Raw genomic sequence first — 23,260 nt, 5'->3', positions numbered from 1 at the left:
TGGACAATGAAGGCAGCTATCAAATATTACAGGGGGATCTTGATCAGCTGAGTAAGTGGGCCGAGGAATGGCAAATGGAGTGTAATTCGCATAAGTGTGAGGTGTTGCATTTTGGGAAGTCGAATCCAGGTAGGACTTTCACAGTGAATGGCAGGGCCCTGGGGAGTGTTGTAGAACAGAGGGACCTTGAGGTACAAGTACATGGTTCACTGAGAGTCACAGGTAGACACGGTGGTGAAGGCGGCTTTTGGCACGCTGGCCTTCATAAGTCAGGGCATTGAGTATAAAAGTTGGGAGGTCATGGTGCGGTTGTACAGGACACTGCACTTGGAGTACTGTGTTCAGTTTTGGTCTCCCTTCCAAAGGAATGATGTTATTAAACTGGAAAGAGTGTAGAAAAGATTTAAGAGGATGCTGCCAAGCCTTGAGGGACTGAGTTATAGGGAGAGGTTGGACAGGCTAGGACTTTAGAGCGTAGGAGACTGAGAAGTGATCTTATAGAGGTGTATAACATCACAAGGGGCATAGATAGGGTGAATGCACTCAGACTTTTTCCCCCAGAGATGGGGAATCAAGAACTGGAGGTCATAGGTTTAAGGTGAGGGGGGAAGATTTGAGGAACTTGAAGTACAACTTTTTGTTTTACACCAAGGGTGATATCTATGTGGAATGAGCTGCCAAAGGAGGTACAATGAGGCAGGTACAATAACAAATTTTAAAAGACAGTTGGACAGGTGCATGGATTGGAAAGGTTTAGAAGGTTATGGGCCAAACGCTGGCAAATGGGACTAACTTGGATGGGGCATCTTAGCTGGCATGGGCCAGTTGGGCCGAAGGGCCTATTTCCATGCTGTATAGCTCTACGACTATGACACAGTGGCACAGCTAATAGTGCTGCTGCTTCACATCGCCAGTGACCCAGGTTCAATGTTACAGCTCAACAAGATGTTGGTGAGACCAAATTGTGTGCAATTCTGCTCCCCACATTATAGGAAAGATGTGATTAAGCTAGAGAGGGTGCAGAGAAGATTCACAAGGAAGTCACCAGGACTGAGGGGTGACCTTAGAGGTTTATAAAATCATGAGGGAAATAGACAAGGTGGATGGTTACAGTCTTTTTCCCAGGGTAGGAAAGTCTGAAGCTAGAGGGGATAGGTTGAAGAGAGAGGGGAAAGATTTAAAGGAGACCAGACACAAGATTCTCCACACAGAGGGTGGTGGGTGTATGAAACAAACTGCCAGAGGAAGTAGTAGAGGTGGGTGCAATTACAGCATTTAAAATACATTCAGACAGGTTACATGGATAAGAAGGTTTAGATGGATATGGGCCAAATGCAGGAATATGGGACCAGCTCAGGAAGACACCTTGGCTGGCATGGATGAGTTGAGCCAAAGGGCCTCTTGCCATGGTGTATAATTCTATGACTAATCCTGACCTCCAGTGCTGGCTGTGTGGAGCTTGCACATTCTCCTGTGATCGTGTGGCTTTCCTCCAGTTGCTCCGGTTTCCTCCCTGATCCCAAAAATGTTCAGGTTGGTAGGTTAGTTAGCCACTATAAATTAACCCTAGTGTCAGATGAGTGGGAGAATCTAGTGGAGTTGATGGGAATATGGGGAGAATACAATTGGTTAGGGGAGGGCAAATATAAAAATGGGTGTTTGATAATCAGTACAGACTCAGTGGATCAAAGGGCCCATTTTCATGGGTTAAAGGGTCTGTTTCCATGCCCTATCACTCTATGACTCTATGCAAACATGATATCTGGTGCAGGAGTAAATTATGAGAATAAGCTGTAAAAAGATGCTTTGTCTTAAAGATCAAGGTTAGAGCTAATTATTGTTTAAGTGATATAGCAAATGATAATTAAGAGACACACTCGGTATAAAATTATTCCAAAACATTTAAAACTTTTTACCAAAATGTGGCTTAAGTTGAGATTCACACAAGTTCCCAATTTAATTATCTACACTTGCATTATTCACTCCCAAATGAGTATATGGGATATTTACTGCTTAATATCTGTTAGTCACTAAGATATCATTAAGTATAAAGTATGCAAAAATGGCTACTGTTCATTAGCTTCTTAACATGTTTCATCGAAAAAAAAACCTTTGCCTCCTCAACAGATTGCTTGTAAATGAGTGCACTTTTTCTAAATGAGAACTTTAAACTATGTTACTTGGATTTTATTATGCAGGTATCTCCAAATTTTAATGAGCTCATTTACTTAGAATGGTTTGCAGGATAGGAAATTATCAATATAAGCAAACTTTTCATTTAATATAACCAAACAAAAGCTATACAGCACACCTTTGCAAGATTTAAGTGCCACACTGCTAAATGATTTGCAAGTGAGGGCTTTAATGTGTTGACAGCATTTATATAATTCTCACAAATGAAGAATGGAAAGTGGCCACTTGTTCATTAAATTCTGCTTTCCACAGATCATGCATGATTTACTAAAGCTGTCATTATTCTACTGATGTATCCATCAGAGAAAGAGTTCAACATTTTTACTTAAATGTGAACTATTATCTATCCTACATTAAAATCTTCATTGGCTGCTAGGTTACACACAACTAACATCCACAACTATTGGATTTTTGCAACATCACTTGTAACAAGCATGCAGTTCATAATCCATTCCTCTAATGTCAGCAGGATAGCTAGCTAATGGGAAACTTGGAAGAGAGAAAAAATGGCAAAAGTGATTGAAAATATTAGGTTTGAATTCAAACTCTAACATACAAAGTAAAACAATAATTTGAGCGAAGTTAACTAAATAAAAAATCTCTTTACATTACTTTAAGCACTTGGGTTAGATCACTTCATATACAAAAAGTATTGTTGGCAATTCTGGAAAAGACAGTCTTACTCCAGTACCTAAAGAATGCTGTTTACTTTACATATTCTCATCCATGCATTTATAAATTTCCGACATTCCAATTATAACCAATAGGTAGTTAAAAAAAAGAATCAGATGTTACATCAATCTCCAGGTCAAAAGCATGATATTAAATTACTTCATACGCAAACCACAGATTAGGAAACTGCATCACAAAATATACATAGAAATAAGCAGTGGACTTTACTATCCCTTCCAATTAGCAACTTAACATTGCACCAAAAAGGACTTTACATATTTGTGAAATCCTAGATAGTCACTATCGTTCATTCTTATCTTGGAATAATATGCCATTGTTATTTTTTTCTGATGTGTTCAATTATTTGTGATCTCTACATTTTCATTTTTAGGAGTCTGGAGACTGGAAATCAAGCTGACAGAACAGGAATGTTGCAAGCCCTATGAAGAATTGGTTTTCCACAAGCAAATGTCAGAAACTTGCAATCCCTTCAATTATTACACTGATATAGAATGAGTATATTTGTGTTGGCTGTAATACTTATGTCACATACTCATCTCCCTTCCACGTTTTTATTACATTCATTCACTTGCACTGAATCATCCTACTCTCAAAGATCAATTACCTCAATTTATACATAAGGACCTAATTCATAGCTCCCCATCTTTCTATAAAGAACTGCCAAAATGCACTAAAAATGGATTTGGAGTATGAATAACACAAAACTGCTTCAAACTCGCCCAGCTAGTGTTTGGCTCTAGCTCCTTAAAGAGTCTTAGACCTTCAAACCAATTTGTTCATGCCAACTCAGATGTCTGTCTGAGCTAGTCCCATTTGCCAGTAATTGGGCCACATCCCTCCAAACCTTTTCTATTCATGTACCTGTCCAAATCTCTTAAATATTGTAATTGTACCCAGCTTGTTCCATATATCCATCACCCTCTGAGAGGAAAAGTTGCCCCTTTTAGTTTAAATTTAGTTTTAAATTTAGTTTAAATCTTTCCACTCTCACTTATACAATCTTATAGTTCATAATCCATTCCTCTAATGTCAGCAGGATAGCTAGCTAATGGGAAACTTGGAAGAGGGAAAAAATGGCAAAAGTGATTGAAAATATTAGGATTGAATTCAAACTCTAACATACCAAGTAAAACAATAATTTGAGTGAAGTTAACTAAATAAAAAATCTGCACCCCTCATGATTTTATATACACCTATAAGCTCACCCCTCAGCCTCCTATGTATGCTCCAGGGAAAAAAAGCCCTAGCCTATCCAACCTCTTCTTATAATTCAAGCCCTCCAGTCCCAGTAACATCTATGTGAATCTTTTCTGCACCCTTTCCAGCTTAATGACATCCTTCCTATAGCTAGGCAACCAGAATGGCACACAATACTTCCAGTGTAGTCTCATCAATGACTTGTACAGTTTCAACATGTGTCCGAACTCCTGCAGACAATGCACTGACTGATGAAGGCAAGCATGCCAACACCTTCTTCACCAACCTGTCTACCTGTGTTGCCACTTTCGGGGAACTATGTACCTGTACTCCTAGGATTCACTGTTCTACAATAGAGTGTGTTCAAAAAGACTGAATTTAAAATCAGTTTGAAGTTCCCTAGTAGTAGGCTTACATTGCATTAGACACACAAGGAGTTCTGAACAATGCATTTTCTTTTATATAGCAATAATGCTGTTCACCTTAACTGAAAGGATTTACATTAAGCTTGTTTGGAAAATGCACTGAAATCAAACTACATTTATAAATAGAGAAAATCCCAGATTTAATTATCAATGCAAATTAGCTGACCTTGACTAAGGCAGCATTTAGGTCACTATATAATCTCCAAGTATCCTCAGACTAGAGACTGGGTTGTGTGATGGGGTGGTGGCGGTGATGTTGAGAGGTCAGGGGATGGTGGTGAAGATGTCAGCCAGGGGTTTGGCTCCTGATGAAAATAGAGCTGAGAACAGATCAGTCTTGGCATCACTGTTCTTAGCTGCTGAAGATCCAGCATTCACCATGCTCACAAGGGAAAACAATCTTTTGAGTGAGGAACTGTCATGGTACCCATAAACCTCAAGCCAGTGGAAATCAGCTTTTTTCTTTGGTGTTAGCATCGATCTTGCATGGCATCGACTTGCCATAGTATCACTGATATTCATTTATCATTCAGCATCCCCTGTTCTCTCTTAGATTAGAGAAAAAGAGTGGGGCAAGAACATTTAACTTTTTCCTCACACATATCTGATGAATCTGTGGCTGCATTTCATAAGTTTTCATTTACAAACAGATGTCTTGCAAGATTTCAGTTGCAAAACATGGTGCCCTTAGCTACTTTTATTGCTGATAAAGTACATGATCAGCTACTTTCAGTTAAGACAAGCTGGTCAAGCCTTTTAAGGGTCCATTGTTTAAAAAGAAGTCTGTCAGCTGAATGGAAGGTAAACACGCTGGATAGATAAACAGTTTTGCCCTATTGTTTTTGAGGGAGGACAGCTGATGATGGATGCTGAAGGAATGCCAGTATTTCATTGCAAGCTAATGCTGTAAGGGCAAAACCCAAAGGAAAAGCCAAGAGCAACAAAATGCACTTCTCTATGAATGTACGGAAGCAAGTGTAAAGCTCATTGATGTGACAGCAGATGAAAGCCTGAGCAATATTATTAATCATTCATGTGTTCCATTTTTCAAACTGTCTTCCCATAACAGGTCACTTACTGCCAATACAAACAAATGTCTAACTCAGCTGCTCAGATCCTTTTGGTACATTCTCTGATCTTACACCACCTTGGTGGTAAGGTCAAAGATGTGTTATCTGGCTTGCAGATGTATGCCCACTTACTTTATATTGATACATAGTTGTTCTAACATAATCTTCAACAGGACCTTTTTTTTAAAAAAATCAACTGATGTGGTCACTTGGGCCACCACTGGCCTTGACCTGCAGTTAGGCCAACACACGACAGCACTTCAGAAAAAATGTGGAAATTCATATTTTATATATTTAAACTAACAATGAATATCTAATTTATGTTGCAAATAGCTCCTCAGAGAACCATGTGGAGTGTTTCAGAGCTCCAGACGAGGCCAATACTGTTCCTTGCTTACACAAAAGGTTTGTATTTAGAAATTCAAAATACTCTGGTGATTTTTGAAGTTAGTAGTTCGGAATAGCTTTAGAAACTGTTAAAAATGGTAAAATGTCTAAGTGCATATGGTAATAACAAAATATTCAATGCAGACATTGTAACTTTTGCATGTAGGAAACAAAAAATAAGCCAGATATATGCTTCATTAACTCTTCGAATGGTCATGAGTCTTAGCAAGCTCAACACTCAACAAGTCCAAAGAATGCACTGCACTAATCACAAACAAAACTGATGAACTATATAGCCAAAACAATAAAATTCAAGTCAGACCAAGCCAATAATTGACAGCCAGGAGGTCAGGCTACATCTGTGAAGAAACTCTTAGCATTCAAATCAATAATCTTTCATGAAACATTAAATCAGTTTTCCCTCTATCCAGATGTTGCCCAATCTCTCGAGACTTTCCAGCAATTTCTGTTTTCATTTCACATTTTTGATATCCATAATATTTACTTTTCTTTAAGTCATGATGAAACTAGACAGCATTCTAGTCAGAACTAACTACAAGCACTATATTGAAGTCTGGCTGTTAAATTGCAAGTATTTGGGGCAACAGAGAAAAGGGCGGAAGATCCTGATCTCTGAAGGTCTTAGAAATGTGAAAGCATGAAAAAAATTGGCTTTTTTCAATTCTGTAAGAGGGCATCAGTTATTCTCGTCAGTCAAGAAATGTTCTTCACCAGTGATCAATACGTGATAGTAATTTCCAAGAATAGTAGAAACAAAACCATGTTGCCAAATGGTAAGAACACAAGGATCCTTCTGGAGAAATACACTAAGATGTTAGTCATTAATTTCTTGATCAATAAATAACCTCTTTGAATGTCACTCCTATTCTGACCTCTGTGGCTTTGGCATCGTACATTGATCCAACAATGCCCAAGGTGGAAAAACAGCACTTCATCTTGGTATTGGTATATTATTGTCACTTGTACCGAGGTAGTGAAAAGCTTGTCTTCCATGCTGATCGTACAGGTCAATTCATTACATAGTGCAGTTACATTGAGTTACCAGAGTGCATTGATGTAGTACAGGTAAAAACAATAATCGGACAGAGTAAAGTGTCACAGCTACAGAGAAAGTGCAGTGCAATAAGGTGCAAGGTCACAACAAGGTAGATCACGAGGTCATAGTCCATCTCACTGCATAAGGGAACCGTTCAGTAGTCTTATCACAGTGGGGTAGAAGCTGTCCTTAAGTCTGGTGGTACGTGCCCTCAGGCTCCTGTATTTTCTACCCGATGGAAGAGGAGAGAAGAGAGAATGACCCAGGTGGATGGGGTCTTTGATTATTCTGGCTGATTCACCAAGACAGCGAGAGGTAAAGATAGAGTCCAAGGAGGGGAGGCTGGTGTCCGTGATGCGCTGGGTTGTGTCCACAACTCTCTGCAGTTTCTTGCGGTCATGGGCAGAGCAGTTGCCATACCAAGCCGTGATACATCCAGATAGGATGCTTTCTATGGTGCATCGATAAAAGTTAGTGAGAGTCAAAGGGGACAAACTGAATTTCTTTAGCCTCTTGAGGAAGTAGAGGCACTGGTGAGCTTTCTTGGCTGTGGCATCTACCTGATTTGACCAGGACATGCTGTTGGTGATGTTCACTCCCAGGAACTTGAAGCTCTCAACCCTCTCGACCTCAGCACCATTGATGTAGACAGCTGCATGTACACCGCCCCCTTTCCTGAAGTCAATGACCAGCTCTTTTGTTTTGTTGACATTGAGGGAAAGGTTGTTGTCATGACACCATTCCACTCAGCTCTCTATCTCCTTCCTGTACTCCAACTCATCGCTGTTTGAGACATAGCCTACAACGGTGGTATCATCTGCAATTTGGGTCTTCCATTTGGGTATTTGAAGCCTTTGGGAATTAAGTCTGAATTTAACAATTTCAGGAAACCATTTCAATTTTTTTCCCTCTCTCCATAGACATGGTTCTTTCTTTCTGTTTCAATTTGTTTCTTTTTTTTTACTTTTCCATCTCCAATTGCCGGCTTTTAAAATAATAGTTGCCTGCACACTACCAGAGGCATTCCCTGTGCATCTCCAACCTTCTCTCTGCTACTTGACACATCTGAAACAAACTCAGTCTCTCTACCCAATGATATTGTGTGACGGGCTATGTGCTTCCAGAGTTTTCTGATTTTGTTCCAGAAAAGAAAGATTTGTGCAGTTGAAAGTTGGCTTAACATGGAATACAGCAATTTCACACACATCTCTGGGTGCCTTAGCACCCAATGGAAAATACATCTCCTCAGTTTTTGACTGGATTTTAATTTTTCCCTAGCAACTTTTCTTGGTATCAAAGTCCCACAAATACTATCAGCAGTAGGGTAACATTCCAAGTTTCTCTTCAGTGAGATTTTCAACCTCAGGTCTGAAATACAATAGTCCTTATTTACCCTCAGAACAACTAGGTTTTCATTAACCCAGTTTTCCCTGAAAGGGTCAACATTCAAGCTGCATTCTTTCTCCTCCCACTCAGATGTATCATCCCCTGTGACCTCAAATGCAGTCTCAAACTGTGCCTGGACTGCTTGCTCATAGTCACTCTCAGCTTCCTATCCTCAGGATCATTCCAGGCTGCTGGTGCTGATCACTGCCATATCTCAGTTTGCTACTTACAACTATATTAGGGAGATTGCCCAGATGTAAAACTCAAAGAGAGAAGGCTTCATTGACTTTTCCTTCAGCTCACAAGAGTACAGAGAACAAGGAGAAATATTTGTCAGTATAGCAGGCTTCCCCAAAATGCATGAAACAACAGACTGCACTCATATCCTTTCTGAGATCTCTCCGGCAACTTCCTGCCAGGAGCAACTGGCTGAAGCTTGGAGGCTCTCTGTGGCTCCTGTGCACAAAGAATTTACCTTCTGCGGGCAGGGTTCTTCACCAGCTTGTCTAGGTGGCTCAAGCAAAGCTTCTATCCTGCTGTCATAGACTCTTGAACAGACCTCTTGTATGTTGAAGATAAACTCTTGACCTCAGAATCTACCTTGTCATGGACCTTGCACTGCATTCTCTCTGTAACTGTAACGCCATATTCTACATGCTGTTATTGCTTTTCCCTTGTCCTACCTCAATGTACTTATATTTTGAAATGATCTCTATGGATGGCCTGCAAAACTAAGTTTTTCACTGTATCTCAGTACATGTGACAATAATAAATTAATTCAAATGCCCTTCAAAGAGTTTTGCCATCCCTTCTTCAATGCAGCATTCATTCATTTAATAGCAATGTTCCTCTGTGGCTGAGTGTGGCTTGGACTGTAGCATTTCTATTTAACAGCTACCTGTAAAAATCACATCTGCTGCACTACTTTTGCTAAGTGCAAGAGCCTAGAACACATCAATAGGGAACCCCATTGAAACTGATGGCATCAGTTTTAGTGCAGCTTTACAAAGGGAAAGTCAACAACACTGTTCTTGTAATTGCATGTTTTTTTTACTCTTTATGGGACTTCCTCAAACAGGGTTAGGCAAGCCACAATGCTGCTTTAATGCCAAGAGCCTATGTGAAACAACTTCTAAGCTTATGTCTTTAGATTCTCCATGATGATGTTATCCTACTCTTGTTCACTTCTGTTAATGTTTGTCAACTTTTAGTATATGATCATGAAAGTAAAGAATATTCATATATTGAAAGCTGCACAAATCACTATTTTGGGATGTAACGCTTCATTTGGAATAATGCTGCCCATCACACTGGCTCTGATTTTTGCACTACAAGGACATTTGAACTTACTTGCTGCGGGCCTCCCAAGAACAAAAATTGTAAGAAGACAGCTCTCTCCTCAATGGCAAGACCCGATGCTATGACAGTACCTCCTCTGAGCAGCAAAAGGGGATAGAACTAGTTCTACCCATGCAAATACTACATCATGCCCCTGGCTTGTCCATTGTTGAAGTTACGAAAACACTGAAGGTTTTGTATATTTCTGACATGTGGAAACATTTAAAACATTTCCAAACATTTAATAAAGTATTCCAAAATGTTTAACACTATTCAAATCATAAAAAACATTAAACTGAAAAAAGTTACACAAATATGAAAAACAAAATCACTTAAGTTTACTGAATGATTTAAAATGTTTAAGTAAAATAAATTAAAAATATAAAGTAACCAGAAATGTCACAGCATTCAAATTAATTGAGGAAACACACCTGCACCTGATATAGATTATCCAGGTATATTCCCCATAGCAAGTGTTGGGGAATTGCAGCAATTACACAATCTACCACTAGATTTCATGAGGAATTCAACACTGGAATATAATCAGGAAAATATTAGCAAACAGGCATTGACAAGTTCAGGACTTCTGCATTCCTACACACAAATGAAGGGATTTTGAATTTGGTGACAGATAAATGGGAAAATTCCAGCAGTTACATACAAAATCTTGCCCATCAGTGGTTGCTATTCCTATCAGCTCTCATTACATAACCCTAACATAAAAATTCAAAGCATGCTTAATAGAGTTCTTATTGGCAGGTGTCATTTAACCACGACTGTCGGAATATGGGGTATCAATCTTCCAAAATACTGCCCAGTTAATGGCTAAAGCTGGTGCATTGACTTGTGAGCTCATGTAACAGTTGCTTATTCATGTTATTTGCAGGATACATTACCATTAAGTACACTGCTACAGGAGAGCACCTTCTTCCACGATATAGCATAAGCAATGCTATATAATTACTGTGGGCCTCCCAAGAAGAAAAGCTGTATGAAGACAGCTTTCTTCCCAATGGCAAGACCCTATGCCGTTACAGTGCCTCCTTTGAGCGGCAAAAGGGGACAGAACTAGTTCTACCCATAAAAATGCTACATCATGCCCCTGGCTTGTCCATTGTTGATGCTACAAAAACACTGAAGATTTTGTACATTTCTGACTTGTTACACCTGATATAACATAAGCAATGACCCAGGTGATTCATCAGTTTAATCATATCAAAAGTATTGCATCATTGTAGACCCTTCAGTCCACATGCATCTTTCTACATGTACACGTTTCCACCTTTGCATCACTTTCATTGCCTTTTGTATATATCAAGTTTTCCCTGAGATGCATTTATTCTATTCATCTCAATTATCCCTTGTGAGAACTTGTTCCGCATTCCAAATACTCACTGCTAAAAGAAGTTTATCTTGAATTCCCTATTAGACTCATTATGTCCTCTCATTTTGGATTCTTTTACTACAAAATGAAAAAAATCAAATAATGAAACAATGAAATAACTGCTTTTATCATTGCTGTACTTTCGTTAGCATTCATTAGTAGTCTTGTAAATGCTCTAATCTGTCAGGCCAAATCTAACCATTGGTAGTCGTCATAGGTTTTACTTCATTGTTTAAAATTTGTTTTACAGTGGAATATTGAACAGATGCAAGACCAACTTGGATCTCAGAGACAATGATAAATCCCATTACCAAAATTAGTATAATAGTGTCTGAAATTATCAACATCTATTATTAGATGAGATTCTAGTAATTATATTTCATAACGCTGGGACGACACAAGCCAATTCTTTCCACGCAAGAATGGGTAACAAGCAAGTTAACCATATCAGAACAGAGAGAAGCCAGCTGGAATGAAATGTAAAAAAAAGATAACAAAAGAAACTGAAGGATTGAAAGGATTATTCAAAAGACTGAAGATAATGATTTGATTGGGTAACAGCATGACCACCCTGACAGTGATCACAAAAGGTGTGGCTCCTCTATTTATACTTAATCCAGAATAATACTGGAAATGGTGGCATGAATTGAGAATATAGATCGCAAAGCAAGAACAGAGGGTTTTAAAACTACAAAAGTAAATGAAGCTGAAAGGATATAATAACCGAAAAGTCGTCAAAACAAGAAGTTGCACTGTTTTGAAGGGAAGCTATTTGCATCAAGTGGCATGAGGGTGTGAGAGTTCAGTGGGAAAGGGCAAAGGGAAATTAGGAAGCAACAAGACAAGACATGGGCAACCCCCGCAATATGAGGAGTATGAGCATTCCTACAAAATGATCTGTCACGTGAAACTGCATCATCTGCACATGCGTCAAGAAACACGAATTGTAAAAAAATTCATATTGATTTTATTTATTTTTTTATATAAATTCCATGAGAGCAGAATTTATTCCGTATCTCAGATTTTTGGATAGTGATCTGTGAATTCTGTAAGGGTGAATTTCCGTTACCCAAATGGGCGCTGTGAGTGCCGGCAGAGGGGTCACCTCTATTGAGTTTCCACCATCTCAGTGATAAGGAAGATTAGAAGTCCCTTGCAATTTTTTATTTGGTGATGAGGGTGGAATGAACATGGGATTATTTAAGGAAATGGCTCATAATGGAGGAAAGAAACCAGGTTATCTTTGCTGCCTAAAATAATCTTGGGAGTTGTGTGTGACTTGCCAAAGCGAAGCTTGTTAGTGCTTAATGTCATCAAACCAAGTTAGATGATGGATAGTTTTACCTGTGTTTGCCCCAGTTTGCTAAAGCACACACTACCTTGGAATTGAAGCAAAAACGAAAACCATACCAGGAGCAAAAAGTGGCATTGGAAAGGTTAAAGATTTTTCTGTGGACAAAAGCAAAGTTGGATATGAGGGAATTGTCAACCAGATGAACAAAAAAATTCATATTGCCTTTTTACATAAGAGAAGGCCAGAGTCTACTCCATGCTGATTCTCCTTCCAACCACCTACACCGATGGCAAGTTACAGTGGCCAATTAACCATCTAACAAGTATGTATTTGGAATGTGGGAGAAAACCCAAGCAGAATATATAAACTCTGTCAACACCAACACAATCTGCTGTGTTATTGTGCCATCCAAAAGGAGAGGGAATTATTCCCTTCTGTTGCAGTAAATGAAAATCTAAAGACAAGGTAATTGGTTTTGGAACGGGATTTGCAAGCAGGGAGATTTTCTAGCAGTGGATATAGGAAAAATTGTTTTGGAATGGTATAGAGGGATTTGATTGATAAGGGATAAAAGGAAATCAGTCAGAGATCACTTTATACATCATTACATGGATCAAGAAGAACACAGGGCAAGTACGAATACACGAGGAATGTTTAATAGAGACAGAGAATCAGAGATGAGAAGCTGAAATCACTGTGGTTAACAAAGGAAGAAAGATAGCTCCTACAGATTAGAAACAGATTAAGGATTAAAATACAAAACAGGTGCACAAAACTATTCCTGGGAGTCAATTCAAAGAAGTTAGAATACAATCACACCACCAGTTCACATTATTAGTGTTTAAGAATATTTGCATAACAATTCCATGGAACATTCATGCAATGAATTCTATTCTTTTCTTTCTCAAAGTAGGTGTGCTTCTTGTACTGTTAATTGGGAACTAAGTGTTCCAGCTGTTCAAGTGCCACAATACTTTATTTTCTTTCAAAAAATACCCTTTAATTGGTGGTTAAGCTAGAGGCGCAGAAAGGTAGTGAAATTCTAGCCATCAGCCTCTCTGTGCACTGATCTGGCAGAAACCTGTTCTCAAGCACACTCAAATAAAGCTGACAAAAGATGAATGTGGGAGACTTGCATGTCAGAATCAATCCATGGTGGGATAATGGAAAGTCGTTAGTCAAACTGCATGTCTGCATCCCTCCCTCTCCAAGTAGCAGGAGGACTCATTAAATGTCAGCTGTAGAAACAACTAGTCTCTGGGCAACAGGTGCAGCACCCATAATTCAAACTCTGCTGAGGCATCTAATAAAATAATGCAGGTTTGGAGGAGCATGTCAGTTTTGTAGGACAACCTGAAATGTGAACAAAACACTAGATACATTACTGGAACACCTAACACCATATCTATTTGTCTCTGCGTGATTGCAACCTTACTGAATAACGTTAAGATTACCTAAGTGCTCAATGAAGTCAAACACATTGCATCAATTTATCAATGTGATAGAAACACTAGCTGCAAGTGCGTGTAATTTCTGTAATATTAGGAGGTGGAAAGAAATTTTCATGTTAAGTATATATTTCAATCACAATAGGAAACTATTGAACACAATAGGTTTCCATGGTATTATGCAATCACTAATTAATATGATGAAGGGTTATCCTATTTCCTAAAGTGGGCAGGGTAAAGTAAGGCATTTATCTCAAACAAAACAATTTCAGCTAGAAATCAATTAATTGACTTGGCTTGAATTTACAGTGGAAAAGCACTACAGGTGTTTAAGTGGATGATTCCTCACAGTGAGATTCATCAATTATTATACAACCATTACCAAACAGATCCATAAGAAATTTATTTTTTTATGTCACTTATAAGATCCAAAATGGTGTTCATTTTGACTGAATCTCATCTCAAGTAACAGTGACTACACTTTAAAAGTCATCTATTAGTTATGAACTGTTTGGGATATTCAGCAGACATGGAATGCATAACACACACACACACACACACACACACACACACACACACACACACACACACACACACAGAGTTTTACCTCATGACCAGCAAATAAATATTTATAAAATCCTTTATAATCAACCTTAAAGCAGAATGCAAATTCTGAACTATTGTGTGAAATTATCATCGGGAAAGAAATGATAAACCATCTAAGAATAATATACCTGGTGGAGTCCTCTTACTTCTAACTATTGCACTCCATCATTTAGAATTTTTGGACTTGTATATTAGGCACTGGAGAAATCAACCTTTATGGTAAGAAGGATTAAAGTTTGACTTTGGCAATGAAGGAGTTAAAATATAGATACAGACAGATGACTTCAGAAATGGGAATAGTTCATCTTAAATGTTGGAGTAGATAAGGATTTAAAGACACTTTGGATGAAATAAAGTATTGAGGATTCACTCAGTCATGTTCCACCTGAATAAGTAACAACCAGGGACAAACAGAATGGGTTTTGTTTCACCAATACGAGCTAAGGTTTAGATTTAGTTAGAGCCATCTGCCAGTCTCACCAGCAGATGTTTATGTACTTAAGAGCAGCAAGAACATCTTTGATACAGAAATTTGAGGCTGTGGAATGGACAAGGAAAGTGACTGAAGCAATGGTCAAATCAGCTTTTAATACTATGGGGGTTGAAAAAAAAGTTGGATAAAAGGAATTCATAGGAGTGTAAGAATACTGGAATTAGGCTACTGGTCATGTGAAGGACTGTTGGACCAAGCAACTCATTTCTACACTGTAACTTTAGTACAAGGATATAAAGTACCTGTCAAGATACAAACAGGAGAAAACTACCTCTGCATAGTTTTGAACAGAACTAAAATCATCAAGTACCCATTATTAATACCTTATAAAGCACTGCTGACTAGTTGCATCAATATAACAACAGGGGAAGCTAAGTAAAAGAGCATGAGAGGCTCATTTTTTTTGGTAGAATTGGTGATAATATTAATTGTGAACAATTATAGTTGCTTATCTTTAAGAAGGATGCTTTGTTGTGGGAACATAATGAAGAACGGTTTGTTAAAGATTAACTAATACAATCAATATGAAATAGGCAAGCTGCAGAACTATCTGAAAACATTACCACCAGCTGGTTTATACAAATCTTACAAATAATCCTTCACTTCTGTAATTCAGTTCTATAAATAAAGTGAAGCAGAATAAATTCAAGAATCTCAATAGACAAACTAAACATCTGAGTGGCTAAAAAATGCAAAAGTTCAGAACTTTCTCCTGGAGCATATGAGCTGATGAAAGTAAATATAGGGAGGGCCAAACAGTGTATTTAATTCAACCTCCCATTATAGAAATAAGACCCCCTAATTCTTTGCTACTATGTTCAAATGATGATTACTTCATATTTCTGGCAATGGTTACCTCATATTTCTGGTATTCCATCCCTGAGGACATGCCATAATGGTTTAAGCATACCACACATGAAACTAAGCATATATTCCCCTAGGGAAACCTGTCTGAAAATGTAGGAGAAACCATTAATTACCAGAGGCTCACTTCTCACATCCATGAAAATAGTTCAAGTCATTTCACAGCTCATGGAAAGGCAAATGCTGAACAGCATTTCCAGACTGTCTTCAATCTTGCACACATTAATCAACATAAATTTGACCACAATCTCTTTTGTAATTAGAATTACCACTAGCTTGAACCTGATGGCTTGTGCATTTCAAAAAATAATCCATCATATCCAAAACCTTTTAATCACTATAATAACCATGGTTCAAGTAATGTTTAGCTCTTACTAAATTAAATGTCAGGATTACGTTAATGGTTCATTCTCAGTTGGTAGCCCTGAAGGCACAATGTATTAGTGACTGCAGGCTGTATTCTGCTTCCAAAATTTTGTTCCATTGGTTTTAATGGAACCAAATTCCAGGATTTGAACACCATGTACAACCACTACTTATATATGTGTTCAGTATCACAACCAGGTCAAATTTCTGGGTAATAACATCCCTCAAAGTTGAGCTTGTGAGAGCAGGCACCAACTTTTTCTGTCAGGTAAGGTAGGCTGTACTTCTCAATTAACTCAAGGATCCTTGAAAATACAGGAAATAGGTGATACTACAGGGAAGTCTATCTGCTGAAATTCTATACTTAATTTTAGTCCCTATGTTTGATAATAATCTACTTTTGGAGTACAGAAATATTTCAAGCTAGGAAATCAAATATGCATCTTTCATTTCTTTCTACTCATGTTTCCCAAAACCTTAAGACCGGGGACTTCTGCTTCTTCCTGTAGCCTCTTATTCATAAGACCCAACATTCTCCTTTTTCTTGTACAGTCCCCTGGGAATGAGGATGACTTGATTCTCCTCCAGTTTTGTGGGTACCAGAGGGACTTATGAGGTCAATGTGGGGACCACAGATTCTTCCACACATGTGGAAGGAGGTGCCTGACAGGGCAAGTGTGTCAGTAGTTTGGGGGGGGAGGGGAAGTGGGTGGGAAGTGGGTGATGTCTTCCTTTTGCTGTTTATGCAGGGCTTCTGTGCAGTTCTGAAGCATAGACTCTAGATTCCCAAAACCATCCTGAATGCTTCTTTTCCATTATCAGGGAAATGGGCCAGGGATTTCATTGATTGCTGGCTTACGTCATCTTTTTTCCTCATGTTCCTAACATTCAATGATATCTTGCATCAAACTCTGTTCTTAGTTACTGATTGTGCAAATAGTAGGCCATAATGCACATCAACAACAGACATTTAATTATTAGGTCTGAACAACTGTCACTTATTTCTGACTCTCAAATATATACGTATCATCAAAAGATGCAGGCTACGTTGTTAACAATACAATGTCATAATTAAAGTACACATGAATTTGGACCTGTGATTCATTATATACAAGGAAATACGGCAATGTTTGTGATATTAGAAATAGGACATAACGTGACATATCAAACAAATGTATAGGGAATTAAAGGCTTTAAAAACTGCAAGTACAAATTGTACAAAACTTATTGAGAAGATATTAAACTGTCAACTTTATGTTACCACTGTAAACAAAAAGTAAGACAATTATGCTGTATACATCACTCAATACAAAAATACCTAAAAGCGACTTGTATGTCAAGATGCAAGAAGAAATTGGAGTGGTTTATCATCATCCACAGAATTGCCGTTCACAACTCCAAAAATGCCCTCAGTTTCTTACAACGTTTCAATTCTCGGCTCAGTGATGGAGCTCTGACGTGGAGAATTACTGATATTTACAATGGTGGAAGAGGACTTTCAACTTCTCACTTTGATGAGTGCAAAAGTAATTAACATAAAAAAAACTTGAACTCACAACTATCAAATCAGCAGCAAGGGTGCTACCAATTACCATACCCGATCCTGTCTAACAGAAGCTAATACAAATCCTGAGTAAAATGGAATATATAAAAAAAAACACAACCAGAGGAAACTGTCAAAACAAATTAGTGATCTTTTCAGGAAAATTATGAACTTAAGAACTCTCAATTTTCACACCTGCTGCCTGGGTGTGAAACTTGAATTGCAAGATTGACACCATTTTTTTTAAAAAGAAAAATGTCAATTAAAACAGAATGCACAGAATTTCAGATCTGTGAAGGGAAATATACCTAATTAAATAAATTGTCCATCAACACTCGAGTGAAATTTTATTGGCCTGGATTTTCCTGGGATATGCCACCCACATACACACTGTTCACATTGTCCACCATCCCAAACTTACTGGCTGTAGATCCATACCTTGCCGGCTGAAACTGCCCTGGAGACAGGACTTCGAGCAATATAATTGGGAAACGCTCGCCAATCCAAACAATCGCTGCCTACAAAATTCCACTGGAAACTTTTGGCAGATGGCAATGTCACTCCCCACAGCTTTGCTGGCTGTCAAAGCTGTCAAGATTGTTCAATGCCTTAAATACCCCTGACATCCAAACACCTTTAAATCTATTAAAAGAGATAACCAATTAAATATTTCAACATCATTAAATATTATTTAAAAAGTAGGAAAAAAATCAGCACTAAAAACACAAATTATTGAAAACATTCATGCAGATAATCAAAACATCTGGACTACTGTCATTGTTCCATTTAATAATAGGGTCACCTGGTTCAAGCTGTTCCAGATTATTTCCACAAATATTTGCCTAATTCTTATATCCTATGCAAAATAAAAAATAGCATTAAGACCTAACTTAAAATCACCAGTGATTTATGGAGACAGTTAAAATTGTGGTAATTAGCAAAAGTCTGGGCTGGGGAAGGAACAGAGTTGGAAACCACTTGAACTACACAAACACTTTCTAATTCATTTCTTTAAAATAACATCTAAATCGCTTCATTAAATCTTGTCCCTGAAGTGCTTTACTTATTTTTTCCCAATATAGATCCCTTTGTGTACTGCACTACATTGCTCCAATCTAGGAGGTGATTTGTTTGGTTTATGGTGTCTATTCCAGAATGCAAGTGAATCTGGGGAAAGAAAATCCAGAATGCAGGTGAATCTGGTGGCAAGCCCTAGGAGTGGCCAAGATGGAGGCCAAAAGACCTTGGACTGGTGAGATAGAGTCCAGAAGCTCCAGGAATGACCACATGCGAGACCGAAAACCCTGGGAACAAGCTAGATATCTAACTCACTGCAATAAAGGTCTGATACTACAGAATCCCCAATATTACAACGTAGCTAGACTCTTAGTGATTCCTCAAAAGTGCTTTTGGGTGTATGAGTGTATGGGTCATGGGTGTATTTTTTTCTATGAACTGTAAAATGATAAAATACCTAATTTACTGTTGAACATACATCAAGCTGCCTTATTTCTTCACTTCTTACCATTTTCCCCACCTACAGAACACAGAGCTAGAGATGTTTAGAACACAACTGGTTGTAACCAGTCTCATTATTTGTGTCATTCTCTGGAGTTGAATAAACAAAAGTCTCTTTTTTTTGCTCCTCAGTCTTATATCTATTCCTGCTGGAATTAAATCCAATTTTCCTTTTTTAAAAAAAAAGCTACTGGTTTTGTTTGAAAGACTCAACCATTCCATGACTGGAAACCTTCTGCAAACATATTTCCTCACTTTCTCATAGCGATAATTTTAACAATGAGCCCCAGCAATCAACTCCCCAACCAATACAAACAGCCTATGCAAAATCCTCCATTATTTTAGAGATCTGTCATATCCAAGTGTTCTCCACTCCAGTAGAAATATTCAGTGTCTTGAGTCTCTTCTAATAACTGTACTTCTAAGGCTTTGCCTAAATTCTGATTTGGCAGAAATTGTGGATTCAAACTCTTAGCTCTAGATGCCCAGTATAGACAGTACAGAAAGAGATAATGACAGCATGAAGGACCAACGTGATTGGGCCTGGGTCAGCGACTGTCAGACAGTTGGTGGATGTGGTGGACTGTCTGCAGAGGTTTCAGAAAGTCAGCTTGCCCCACTAGTCTGTGGGATTTGCTCCTAGAGTTTGATTGGGCCACGTCATGGAGTCGCGCATCCCCGGGCCTGGTGTGAGACGGAGCAAAGCAGCCTTGCTCTGCAGGCCATCAGTGATGAGTGCCATGCCACTCACTACCCCAGTTCTTGCAGAAGAATGTTGACTCGTGACTAAAAAATGACAGCAGCTGGTTCTAAAAATGAGTCAAAAAGCAACAAATATAATGTTGAAACAGGTATAAAGTTCCAATGTCTTCAACCTGAAATATTAACTGTTTCTTTCCATTGATGCTGTCTAAATCTGCTGAGTGTTTCCAACATTTTCTGTTTTTATTTTAGATTTCCAACATCTGCCATTGTTTTTTGTCTGATTTTCCAATTATAAAATATTTTTGCTAAGAGTAAAAAGCATTTCAGTTATACTCAACCAAAAACAAGCATGTTTACTAACTTTTGCAAATTACCACGATTAATAAAATACTTGTCCACAAATTGGCCACAATTTTTTTTTGAAGATTATCCTGCAACTTAGATGGGGGCTAGTGTATTTCCCATCCCTGGTATCATCCAACTGAATCTATACTGCAAGATCCCACTGAATCCAAACTCCTTGCTATGAAGAGGTGCCAAAAAAGCACATGTAATTCTAAACACATACTAACATCTATATTGTATAAATATAACATTCTCACTTTAAAGTATGTATCATTTCCATGTTATAAAACCTTAAAGTCTACGAGGCTCCTATTGGCTTTATCTGTCTGCCCCTTTACTCAAACCTAGGAGAAACTTCTGCACAAGTTTCTCTACATCCTTCATTTTTAGCTCCTGCGCTGAGTCTTTACTTCAGTCTCAATGCCACACAGTACACTATATCCTTGGAAGTAATGTACTAACTGTTAAATATACAGACATTTGAACTGCTTACAGAACATGGGTGGGCTCATAAAATGATGAATTATAAACCATGAGCTTGATTAATTCAATCGTTGCAGGGCTTCAGGCTATTCCATGCCTACTGAAATTGACAATCTGCTTGTGACAAGAGTCATAAAAACACATCTTCCAATACAAGATCTAAATATCATTGTACTGGAAGTGCACATTTCACATAATAAGCAATAGTGACCAGCCATGAAATCTTCCATTTTCTTTATTTTATCATCAGACAGTTATACATTAGAAACCATCAACGATACTGGTGGATTGGACTCTAATTGCATCTCACACTATGACGGTTAATACCTTTTTCTTCAGTTAATTAGTACCATAAAAGCCTAACGTACAAGGTATTTTTCAATTTTGAATTTGCTTTGTTTAATCAGCACATTTATGGGACAAGCCCTCTTTTCATAACCAAACCACCCGAAATGCAATGATGTTTAGGAGATGCTAAGATATCTCCATTCTGCTGTATAGTTTTCTGCTTGCCTGTTAATAAAGGCAGTCCAAAGGGGGATCTAGCCAAAGATGAAAGCTTAAACTTTGCCGTTTAATGAGCTGAAGTGTGGAAGCTTAAAAGATTGCCTTTTGTTGTTTTCCTGACGAGGGCCAGTCAAAGTGCTGTAGCACTGGCTTCCAGAATTACCTTGCACTAAACTTGAAAAAAAATCTAAGATATACCCTCACCACTTTTCATCATTGCAATTCCCTTCAGCTCTGCAACTCTCCAAGATTTTTGTGCTCCTCCTATTCTGATCTATTGCACAGCCACATTTTCAATGCATCTATCCTTGGCAGGCTTGCTTTCAAATATCCAGGTCCAAAACTCTGGAATTTCTTCCTTCAATCTCTCTCCTCCTCTCTTATCATTAAATATGATCCTTAAAAACTGCCCCTCTAACCAACCTTGTCTCATCTGCCTTGATATCTTTTCCTGCCGCACAGTGTCACATATTGATTAACAATGTTCTTAATAAACAACTTAAGAAATGTATGTCAGGTTCAAATACTGAGCCAGAATAAGACAGAATACTCCCTGTCTACCAGTAACAGGTTTTTATAGATGTTGATTTAGAGAGCCACTGATCATTTTAAGTGATGATACTTTACTGAAGGTTAAATATTTTCAAGACCAAAGTCCATGAGTAAAATAACTTTAAGCATTCCTTCATCATTCATCTATAATAAAGGAAATGAGGAAAAATTATCACATAGTTCAAACATTGGCTTTATCAAGTAAGTGTATGTGGAATCTGCATGTCAAAGCTTTATCTGCACCTGTCTCAGTCACCAACTGCTCAGAGACAGCAATTATGCTAGTCAATTGTACAGGCTAGCGTGTCAGTCAAAACATTATGGTTGCATAGTGACACTTCATCCAACATTACAAAATAAGCAATTACGAAAACCAAATGCCAACACCAGTTTTTATATTTCTGCTGGTACTTCGACAAGTGAGAAATGTCATGACTGGATGATGGAAAGCATTTAGATGCTGAATGAAAGATTTCAGGTGTTTCACAAAGATAAACATTTAAAGGGTTATAACATGTAGATGGTTTGGAAGGAATGGAATGACTTACATCCAAAGAATCTTCATTCACTATTAGCAGTGTCATATTTTGGTATAAAAGCTTGCATGAATAACCTATCAAAAGAATAGAAAGAAGTGGCAGTCATGAAAAGCAACAAAACTTCTTCTGAAACACAATACTGGCAAGCACAATACCCATAAAATAACAACTGGTTTGGATTTCTTTTTAGTCCCAATCCCAAGACATGGGGGATAATATTTTGAAAATTGCTGAGGAAGGGAAGTTTTCACCTTAGGGTGGTATGAAACACTCCTGAACCAGGTAAATGCAGGTCAGCAAGATGTGAGAATTGACTATTCTGACTTTTACAAACTTAGAAGGTACCAGATGCTTTCATTCTTGAAACCATGCTGAGTAAAGCCAGCCATAATATTCTTATGCTTGGATGGTATGGTAAGGAAGAAGGAGCAGTGAAAGAAAGGAGGTTCAAACTTGGAATTCCTATACCATTTTTATTGGACATTAGATCATTAGATAAGGATGGGCTTGTTCTGATATCTGCCATAAGGTATCACCCAGATCCAACCATCTCATTGACAGAGTTCACATAGCAAGCTTATTTATTCTTCCTTGTAAGTAAATGCCATCTTATTTTCCCACCCTCTGAATTAATTTAGCAACTGATCTTCGTCCTCTCTCTTAACGATGAAAGTAGTTTCTTTCCCTTTTCTAATCCATTCAAATTGACACACTTCATTCTTCCAAAGACTATAAGATGATATTCCTCATTCCCAATTCATGCTAGCAGTTGTTCTTCCTACTTACTTTCAAATAATAATTATGCATTCCTTATTTCCAGCTCAATGTCTTGCTCCCAGAACCCTGTCAAAGTACAGCATCCAAGTT

At 38.1% G+C, this 23,260-nt stretch overlaps 1 protein-coding gene across 1 annotated transcript in view; it reads right to left on the bottom strand.

Moving 5' to 3' along the window:
• atp8a2 (ATPase phospholipid transporting 8A2) overlaps nucleotides 1-23,260 on the bottom strand; it is a 371,705-nt gene that overhangs the window by 155,797 nt on the left and 192,648 nt on the right. The window contains exon 26 of the mRNA XM_052026103.1: nucleotides 22,403-22,467. Coding sequence (XP_051882063.1) covers nucleotides 22,403-22,467 — 65 coding nt within the window. The remainder of the gene's footprint in view (nucleotides 1-22,402; nucleotides 22,468-23,260) is intronic.

Source organism: Pristis pectinata, chromosome 11 (assembly GCF_009764475.1).
Source record: "Pristis pectinata isolate sPriPec2 chromosome 11, sPriPec2.1.pri, whole genome shotgun sequence".
Classification (NCBI taxonomy): Eukaryota; Metazoa; Chordata; class Chondrichthyes; order Rhinopristiformes; family Pristidae; genus Pristis; species Pristis pectinata.
Note: the sequence above shows the minus strand (reverse complement) of the source record. Positions and strands in the feature narration are given on the sequence as shown.